Here is a 10708-nt window from a genome sequence, read left to right as displayed (position 1 = left end):
AAAAAAATCAGAAAGTTTTACGGTCCACAAATTTTTGTTTCTAATGTATTTAATGCATTTTTGATTGGAAAATCTGGTATGATGTACTTTCTAATTTAAAGCAAAAGAACAGGAAGAAAAAGCAAAACAGGGAGCAATTATTGGATGTTTACACTGTGGAAAACCGGCTCTTGCCAAACTCTAATTTTTAAATACCTTAAATTTTTTAAAAATTCTTCTTATATCAATTGACTAAAGGTTTAATGAGAGCAGACAATAAAACAAATCTTAACCATTCTATAAATAACCTATATTTAATTGTTGCTGCATATTGATTGTCGTCAAGTTGTCAACACTGTTGCAAAAGAAGAAAAGACATATATTGACATATACCAAAATTGATTATTTTGTTTCGCGAATTTGGAAATTTCGCGAATTTAGACAGTAAAATTAAGGTAAAGTATTTTTTTTTGAAGTGCAGTGTATAATTTAATTTAAGATACGCCAACTTTACGCAGATTGGAAACTTGATTTCCTTATTTCAGATGAGGCTGAAACACAAGCTGACCGTTCTGGTATTGGCATTATCCATATGGCATCCAGTAAAATCGTTGTCTTTGTTAAAACTTGCACAAAGAATTAAAAGTGCGTTTAGGGTTTCAGAAAAGAAAGGGATTGTACTAAACGCAACAGAAATGACGGCAGGCTCATGCAAGCCTCTGCCATACAATAGAACAATACTTTATAAAGGTTGCATTTTAAAAACTTTGGAATTGAAATATTGTTATGGACAATGCAATTCAATTTACGTTCCTGGAAACAAAGGATATCAAGACGCCATTTCTGTGTGTCGACATTGTGTGCCGAAATCAATTCATTGGAAGTCAGTAAAACTTCATTGTCCATCATTTTCGCATAAAAAACATTTCAAAGTTGAAGTTATTGATTCCTGCTCATGTGACTTGTGTCAGAAGTGAAATAATATATGTAAAATATACTAAGTTGGTGTTGGAAACTCTTTAGAGGATTTTACAACGTTAATTATTAAGAACTGTCAGTTATCAGAGGGAGGGTTCATAATTTTTTCTTATTTTCTTCTTGTTTAAAGTTTTATGCTGATCACGAATTGATTGTAAATAACAGATGATCATAACTCTTGCTACAAGCCTGTGGATATTTTTAATGAAATGGCAATTTGACTAATTCTCTAAACAGTCACACATTACCGCCCAAGGAATAACTGGCTCTACAGCCGGTTCTAATTATATAGATATGCAGGCCAGGTTTCCAACGAGTAAAGTAAATCGAAAAGAGTCCCACAAAACTTAACAGCGTAAAAAACACCGTGGTAAGTCAAAGAAATCGAGCTTCATAATTGGTTCACTACGTGCAGACGATCACAACAAAGTCTGTAAAATTATATCCTATTTCGGCAGCCATATTGCAGGCTGAATACGGGTGCCTATCCTAAAAAAGATTTCAGCACTAGTTTGTTACGTAACTCGGGCATTTTCTTAAAACCTCGTGTAGTTGCAAAAATCGATACTAACCCTCGTGGTGCGGTCTGTTTGCTAAAAAGCCCGAATTTTATTCCAAATTCAATTGATCAAAACTTAAGAACAAATGCGAACCAGATGCTTAATCCAGGATTACTTGATAGAAAAAGACCTAAAGAAGGGACTGCCCCCCCCACCCCCGGACCCCCGGGCAACCCATTCGGCTGTTGACTTTAGTTTCGCATAAGAAAGATTTTCAAGTATTAGAAGTCTCGCGAATTTATCGGGCGCATACTAAGTAGGTGTGCAATTTCCAATTTTAGTTGTCTTTCACAACAACCTTTTGCTAAATAAGCTATTTTACCTCATCATATGGATGCGTCACCCCGGCTCGACATTTCCGTTTTATACGTTCAAACTAGGCCGTGTTGACGGCTGAACCAATTGAGTTGCGTGGCTCCACTGGATTCGACACGGCTAGATTAGATTTTTTAAGCTGTACGAAAAGAACGCAATTGCAACTTTGTTGTTAGCTTATGTACTGGACCTTCGTACACTTTTATTCAAAAACTGATTAAAGACATTCATTCTACAGACATCTAACAATTTGTTACATCATAATAACAGGAAGTATTGAAATTTAACAGCATCTATAAAATTGTTTATAGTTAACAGGACGTATATTTAAATCTGTTTTACGTATTCAGAATGCAAAACTTATTTAACACACTACTAAAGGCTCGTTTCCATTCGACTGCATTTTCCGAAGCAGTACACTAAATTTCCTCGTTTCCTTTTGACTGCATTTCTTAGCAAATGAAAAGTTCGCGAGCTTTTCATTTGGCACATGTGCACTTTGACAAAATTAGCAATTTTATCTTAGTGCGCACGCGCTAACTAAAAAGCTTGGAGCTTTTTGCGCTATAGCGGAAAATGCAGTCGAATGGAAACGAGGAAATTTAGTGTACTGTTTCGGTTATCAAAATAATGGTGTATAACCGAAAAACAACCAATAAAGGCCTATTAACCTATAACAGAAAATCAACTCATATAGAAGCAACACATGCTGAAAGGCCCATGATTATTAACCTATCAAACGCGTTACCGACTAAAAAAAGCAAAAAAACGATGCTCTCTTTTTCACAAAAGCATAATATAATAAATGTAGATTAGAAAAGAAAGGACAACATCTATTTATATGGAAAAATGATTGCTCGTTTTTTATTATTTTATTTTATGTAAAAAGATGGCTGTACTATTTGCTGTACTTCTTCTAGAAAAAGACGACATAAACACAATTTGTTTTGCATGATTGATACAAACTTGGCCACTTATCCCAAAAGTAGAATTTGAACATTTTGAAACAATAAATGGAATGCCGCTTTAGACAGTTTTTTTTCTTCTTTTTTTTGAGTTTACAAATGCGATTTGGCTTTCTTTTACTTTTACAAGATCTTTAAAATACCCACTACACTACATGCGGCAATATGTTAGTGATGAACTCAGATAGTTTATCCGGATGGCGTGTATACATATAGGTGAATATTTATCATAGCACATCCGTATTTCATTCTCAACAGAGAATGCTTCACCCAAATCAGACATCTGATCATGACGGGTGAGTATAATGCATTTAAGTCATATTGAAGAATAACTACTTTGCTCATCACTATTCAGCTTTGAATTATGTCATGTTTTATTGTTAGTAATCACAAAAAAGCAGAGTATAAGTAATATGTCACATTTCTGAGAAAACTTTTTCCTCGCGGGTTTTAGACAGGGTGTTATTGTAGACTAGTTGTCAGTCCTGTGGAAAGAACTGTGGTTACCATATTTGTTTATATCTTCCCCAGTCCTCTAGCTGCTCTTATTATGTATTTATATTCTCGCACATGTTAGTTTTAGATTTCGTTCTTTAAAAATATAGTCACGTTTTAAAATAAAGTTTTATTTGTATCCGAATTTATCTGGAAATTCATTGGAGCCCTCGGAGAGATACTTTGCTTATGTATCTATGGTTTTATTTAGTGGTTTTTAGTTGTCTTATTTTTATTGGTTTGGTTTAAAGTTTGGTGTTGTTTTGATTTTAAAAATGGGTGATTTCGCGAAGTACAACAAAGTTAGAAAGTCTGTTGTTAGAACTGCAAACAAATTAATTACAAGGGGAGAGACAATTATTTCGTCATATACCGATAATGTTGCAGATGTTCGTCAAATTGAGTCGATCCGTGATACTTTGATGGAAAAAATAGCGAAAGTTGCTGAACTAAACGAGTCGATTATGGATTGCTTGACAGAGCAGGATGATATCGACAAGGAAGAAGATTCTAGTACGGAGGAAATGATGATGTTAAAGGATAAACTTCGTCTGTTTGAATCATTTTTAGAAAAACGATCAGCCAAAAAGGATTTTTCAGAAGCAGGAAGCACTTTCAGCCACAGTAAACTAATAAAATTGCCTCGCTTACATTTACAGCCCTTTGATGGGCATCCGGAAAACTGGTCGACTTTCTGGGATAGCTTTGAATGTGCCGTACACACTAATGACGATATTTCCGACGTTCAAAAAATGACCTATTTAAAAAATCTAGTAGAAGGTCCCGCTGCAAGTTGTATCGCTGGGTTTAGACTTAGCAATGAAAATTATAAAACCGTCGTTGATTTACTGAAAGAGAGATATAATAATAAACAGTTACTTATTTCAGCACATATGAAAAAATTACTGAAACTTGAACAGGCGAATAACTTAACTAACATAGAAACATTGCGTAATGTATTTGACAACGTTGAGACACAAGTGAGAAGTCTGGAAAATTTAGATGTCACGTCTGAAAATTATGGTCCGCTATTAATACCGGTACTTATGTCGAAACTTCCAGAAGAGCTTAATTTAATTATTAGTCGTCAATTTAACGACAAAGATTGCTGGGATATGAAGTTAGTTTTAAGAGCGTTAAAATCGGAGATCGAAGTTCGTGAGAAATCTGCATATTCTTTACAACAGCCACACGATAACAACCCGTTTTCATCATCGGCATTACCAGTTCACTATTCACATCAATCGAACCGTGATCTTCCGCACAATCAGTATCAGAACAATCAGCATAATTATCGCAATCATCAGAATAATCAGAATAATTATAGATGCATATTTTGTGACAAATCGCATAAATCACAGCAATGCCGAATAATCACTAATTTCGACGCAAGGAAAAACGTGTTACGTGACAAGAAGAGATGTTTTGTTTGTTTGAAAGGTGGACATTTAGCCAAGTCTTGTTATTCTAAGATTAGTTGTTTAAAGTGTTCGGGTAGACACCATGTTGCTATTTGTGATAAGAAAAGGGACGTTGACCAAGGTCGTAGAGATAAGGATGGAACCGAACAAGAAAAACCAGAAAATGTTGCTGGTGCCACTTCGTTGGTTACAAGTTCAAATTCGCTCGACATTCCGAGTTCCGTTATGTTGCAAACCGCTAAAGTTAAAGTTGTTAATACTACTGATCCTTCAAAAATTGAGAACACGAGAATTTTGTTCGATAACTGTTCCCAATTAAGTTACATATCGCCCGAGTTATGTGAAAAATTGCAATTAAAGGTTGTTGGTAAGCGTGAGATTTGCATCCGTATTTTTGGTAAACATTCGTTCAAAGAAACTTTAGATAGGGTGCAGTTTTCAGTGATCGGTTTAGATGGAGATAAAATCAACGTTGATTGTTATGTGAAAAATATTTGTCATCCTTTAACAGGACAGAATTTTAACGATTGTTTGAAGTATAAACACTTGAAAGACTTACGTTTAGCTGACAGTAACTGTAATAATAGAGATTTGAAGGTGGATGTCTTGTTGGGTGCTGATAATTATTGGAAATTTTTTGATGGTGGTATAGTTCGGGGTGAGGATGGGCCAGTTGCTTTAAATTCAAAGGTTGGGTACATTGTAAGTGGACGCATAGGGTCGAGTGAAGGTAGTAGAAGTGCAGTCTTGGTAGCAAACGTATTGAAGATTGGGGCTGAGTTTGTCGAAGATAAGTTGGATAATCAGTTGGAAAAGTTTTGGTCCTTCGAAAACGCTGGTATCGAGGAACAACCAGCTGTTGAAAATTTTTGTGAAAATGTTAAATTCAGCGCGCAGACTAAACGTTACGAGGTGCGGCTGCCTTTTAAGGATGATCACGATGTGCTCCCTGATAATTATTGTGTTTCTTCAAAGAGACTTGAATCATTGAGGCATAAATTGAAAAATAATCCCGAATTATTGCGTAATTATAACAGTATCCTCAAAGAACAGCTTGAACAAGGTATCATTGAAAGAGTTACCAACGACGATTGTACCAAAAGACAAGTTCACTATTTACCACACCGACCAGTCATTCGTGATGATAAACCAAGCACCAAAGTACGCATGGTATTCGATGCAAGTTCAAAATCGGTGGGACTGTCTTCATTAAATGATTGTTTGTATGCTGGACCATCTTTAACGGAGCCTTTATATAACGTTTTATTGCGCTTTCGATCTCACAAAGTAGCCTTCATTGCTGATATCGAGAAGGCATTTTTACAAATTAGTTTACATCCAACCGATCGTGATTTTGTTCGTTTTATTTGGTTTAAAGATTTACATAATTTATCAGACCAAAACATTGAAACTGCAGAAATTGGTATTTATAGATTGAGTAGAGTATTGTTTGGTGTAAGTTCGTCACCATTCCTCCTTAGTGCCACTCTTATTAAGCATGCTGAATCGTTTAATCATGTTGATCCTTTGTTTGTACAGAAGTTATTGAGTTCACTTCACGTTGATGATCTAACTTCCGGTGGCGCTACTGTTAATGCAGCACATGATTTTTACCAGAAATGTAAACAACGTCTCGCTGAAGCAAATTTCAATCTGCATAAATTTCATTCGAATTCCGAAGAGTTGGAACAATTAGTTACCAAACCCCATGTTGCTCATACCGGACATGTTACCAAAGTTCTTGGTGTTTTGTGGGATAAAAAGAAAGATTCGCTCTTATTCACATTCGACGACATTTTATCGTTAGCGAAGGACATACCGACAAAACGACAATTGATTAAATTTACCGCTTCCATTTATGACCCTCTTGGTCTTATTAACCCTATTGTTATGCGATTAAAAACATTGTTTCAAAAAACCTGTGTAGGTAAAATTGGTTGGGACATCGAGTTGAGTGGACAGGTTTTGGACGAGTGGCGAGTTACGTACAATGATTTTAAAAGTTTTTCACATTTGAATGTACCACGATGTTACGATGGCGGGAATATTGTTGATGTACAATTGCATGGTTTTTCTGATGCTTCTTTGAAAGGTTACGGTGCGTGTGTTTATTTGAGGTTCGAACATGCTGATGGTAGTTTTTTTACGAAGTTAGTGACGTCTAAGTCGAGAATCGCGCCAATTAAACCGGTCACGATACCTCGATTGGAGCTGTATGGTGCAGTGATGTTAGCGAAGCTGGTGAAGTATGTTCGTGATGAGTTGAGTTTGGTTTATGATATTTCTGTGACACGGTGTTGGATTGATTCGTCTATTGGTTTATATTGGATTAAAAATGTTAATAAGAAGTATGAGGTGGTTGTCGAACGGCGAGTTGGTATCATTCGTGATTTAGTTTCACCGGACAGTTGGTTTCATGTGGAGTCAAAGGCAAATCCTGCGGATATTTTGTCGAGAGGTTGTTTGGTATCTGAGTTGGTGAACAATAACTTATGGTTTTCAGGACCTGATTTCTTGCGCGACACTAACATCTCAGCTTCGAGTTTTAATTTCAGTAATTTCAAGGTTGATGATTCGACTTGTTTAATTGTTGGTAACGACGAATCAGAGGAGAGCACCGAAGAAGAAATTGATTTAAATTTTATGAACATTGCACGATATTCTAATTACACACGTTTATTGCGAATTACCGCATTGGTTTTACGATTTGTTGGAAACCTCAGAAAAAAGCGTCGTAAGGAAGAATTGGTTTTACATACATTTGTTACAAAGGACGAGCAGTTGCATGCAGAAAAACTGTGGATTAAATATGCGCAAAAAGATATAATTCAACTTCCGAGTTACAAGCAGTTACAAAAAGATTTACGATTTCAAAATATTGATGGTATTATTCGTTGTAAGGGACGCTTAGAAAACGCTCCTTTAGACTTTGATACTAAGTTTCCGATATTTTTACCGAAAAAAAATCCTTTAACTAGGCTAGTCATTTTGCATTATCATGTTCAAGTTTTGCATAATGGTTTGAAAGAAACACTTAATGCCATCAGATCGAAATTTTGGATTCCAAAAGCACGAAATTACATAAAGCAGTTAATCCGACAGTGCTATTTATGTCGTTATTATGAAGGGAAATCTTATGCGTATCCTGTTTCACCAGCATTACCGAAATCACGACTATCCAATCATCATCCGTTTAAACATACTGGTCTCGACTATGCCGGACCTTTATATGTTCGAAATGTTTATCATGGTGGAAGTATGTATAAAGCTTGGGTGTTCTTATTTACTTGTACCAGTACCAGAGCTTTACATTTGGATTTAGTTCCTGATGCTTCGTCTTCAGGTTGTATTCGTAGTCTTCGCCGATTTTTCAGTGAACGAGGTATTCCCTCTGAAATTATTTCTGATAATGGTAGTCAATTCATTGCCGAAGATACGCAACGATTTTCGTCAAATCGAGGAATTAAATGGCATTTTAATTTAGAAGCCGCTCCTTGGTGGGGAGGGATGTTCGAAAGACTTGTAAGATCCGTTAAACGTTGTTTAAAGAAGACTTTACACAATACCAGATTATCGTATGAAGAACTACTGACTGTTCTAGCTGAAATTCAAGCAGTTATTAATAACAGACCGCTGACATTTTTGTATGAAAACATAGGTGAGCAACCATTAACACCTAACCATTTATTATTTGGGAGAAAAATTAATTTGGAAGCCTCACATATTGATAGCGATGAAAATGAAAAAGATTTGTGTCAACGTTATGATCATTTGCAACGTATCATAAACCACTATTGGAATCGATGGAAATGCGAATATTTGACAGAGTTACGCGAATATCACAGAGTTGGCAAATCACGTGGTGAAACTTCTATTCGAATCAACGATGTTGTTTTAATTGAGGAAGCAAAGCAACCGAGACAAAATTGGAAAATGGGAGTCGTTGAAGAGTTCGTACCATCACGTGACGGCAAGAAACGGGGAGCTGTCGTTAGATATGTTCTCAATGGAAACACACATACAATAAGAAGACCGATAAACAAACTTTATCCTGTTGAATTAGCGAAAGACGAAGCTGAAAAGAAAGAAGAAGTAAATATCACATTCATTGACGAAAATGATATCATAACGAACATTTAAATAAGAAACATAAAGACATTATGTTATACATTTGTTGACACCTTTATAGTTTATCACGTATTTGTTATATATAAGATATTTAGGCAGCTAGGGGGGAGGATGTGGTTACCATATTTGTTTATATCTTCCCCAGTCCTCTAGCTGCTCTTATTATGTATTTATATTCTCGCACATGTTAGTTTTAGATTTCGTTCTTTAAAAATATAGTCACGTTTTAAAATAAAGTTTTATTTGTATCCGAATTTATCTGGAAATTCAAGAACCACTTGTAGATGCTACAAAATGAAACAAAATCAACTAAACAACCTGTTCATGGCTTTTCCATCATAAAGTAAGTTTTTTGTTAATTTCATTCAAGCGGAAAGAAATAATATCAATTACCAAATTGATATTATTTATTTCAAGACGGGAATAAAATAGACACAAGTAGACAATAGATGCGTGCTTATGGGGAGCGATAAAAGTTAATTACCCGTGACTTTTGCAAATTAAACAAAGGTTTTTGCGGGAAAAATTAAAATTACTGTTTTTGATCTGTTTTATATTATATAATAATCTCTATACTATTAATACCGGTAAACTTCTGGTGGTGAAGAAAAAGTCCCCTCACCGCCATACAATTTTTTTTATATCTACACAAAATATCAAATGCAAGATAATTTATTGACTTTGTTCTGATTGCCAACGTGCAGTAGACCAAACACGAAGTCCGATTTGTACGGATGACGAGTCTGGGGGGGGGGGGGGGTGAGATGTCCCCATTCTTTTGCGCTTAAGCTTTCGTCGTTTTTTTTAAGCTTCCTCAACTACGCTAGCGCACCACTGTGATTGTAACTATCTGTGCTAAACACGGTTGTGCAACATCGTCTTAACCTTGCATTCAACGCCTATTTTATTGGACGAATTGCGATGTTTTTGTCATGTTTTTCTTGTCTCAAAAAATGAACTTCTTAAAAATATACTTCTTAAAGAATCACGTGATATACCACAACATATTTTGCCAACGTGATACTTTATACCTCATCAGTCATATCATAAACTTTTATTTGAGGTTTCTTGCTATATAGTCCGTAAACTACAATCGATATAGGTCTGCGATTTATAATTTGAGAGGATCACGTTGTAGGCTAAACTTATTCTGCAAAGTAGTAACCATATACCGTCCTTATTATTCCCATTCTTTGACAAGCGTTTTATTTTGGGCTATATTTTTTATAAAATGTACTTTTAAAGAATCACGTGATACTCCAATCTTTTTCGCAAACTAGTAGGTCTATTATCACCATCTTTATGCTTAGTCTTTTCTTCCATTGAAGTTTCCTACCTAAACCTACCTATATTAGTCTAATTATAAGTTAATATAATATGTACTATACCAACCTGTACTATAACATCATTTTTATCATATTATACTATATTTTTTTAATTCAATTAGATTCATCTTCAAACCTTCATACTCTTGCAACAAATAATGGTAAAAGGGTAAATGACCTTATTAACTAAGCAACTATGGTCTGTAGAGCCTATTTAAAACGTTTTATTTACAACCTTAATGAAATTGCCAACAAAAAGTTATGTGATAGGCACAATAAATTCAAAAAAAATTTTTAAGTGGATTTTTACGCCAGTTTGAACAACCAGTTTTCAATTAATTAGATTTGGTTAATTTCATGGATAAGCTCAAAAAGGAACTGTTTTTTTTGTTCTGTTCCAAAAAGTAATGGCTCCTTGTCTTGTGTTTCTTATCCACTTAAGACTTAGCTAACAGTTGTATTGTATAGATTAAAACAATTTGCGACATCAGGAAATGCTGCTTGGAAACAATTAGATTAATTTGTAATGCGAAAACAGCTTT

The 10708-nt window shown here is 35.1% G+C and overlaps 1 protein-coding gene across 1 annotated transcript; it reads left to right on the top strand.

The window, feature by feature from the left end:
• The first annotated feature begins 3353 nt into the window (after positions 1-3353).
• Positions 3354-9077, top strand: LOC130656603 (uncharacterized). Its single transcript, XM_057459494.1, has 2 exons — positions 3354-8095; positions 8198-9077. Exons 1-2 carry the CDS (start codon positions 3568-3570, stop codon positions 8851-8853), a joined length of 5184 nt encoding a protein of 1727 aa, XP_057315477.1. The 5' UTR covers positions 3354-3567; the 3' UTR covers positions 8854-9077.
• The last annotated feature ends 1631 nt before the right edge of the window (positions 9078-10708 follow it).

The sequence above is a fragment of the Hydractinia symbiolongicarpus genome, chromosome 9, assembly GCF_029227915.1.
Source record: "Hydractinia symbiolongicarpus strain clone_291-10 chromosome 9, HSymV2.1, whole genome shotgun sequence".
NCBI classification, from domain to species: Eukaryota; Metazoa; Cnidaria; class Hydrozoa; order Anthoathecata; family Hydractiniidae; genus Hydractinia; species Hydractinia symbiolongicarpus.
Note: the sequence above shows the minus strand (reverse complement) of the source record. Positions and strands in the feature narration are given on the sequence as shown.

Excerpts from the sequence above, each read along its gene's own strand:
- LOC130656603 (XM_057459494.1), top strand. The coding sequence starts at position 3,568 with ATGGGTGATTTCGCGAAGTACAACAAAGTTAGAAAGTCTGTTGTTAGA. Across the intron at positions 8,096-8,197 it reads CCGATTTTTCAGTGAACGAG|AAGCCGCTCCTTGGTGGGGA; the intron begins GTATTCCCTCTG and ends ATTTTAATTTAG.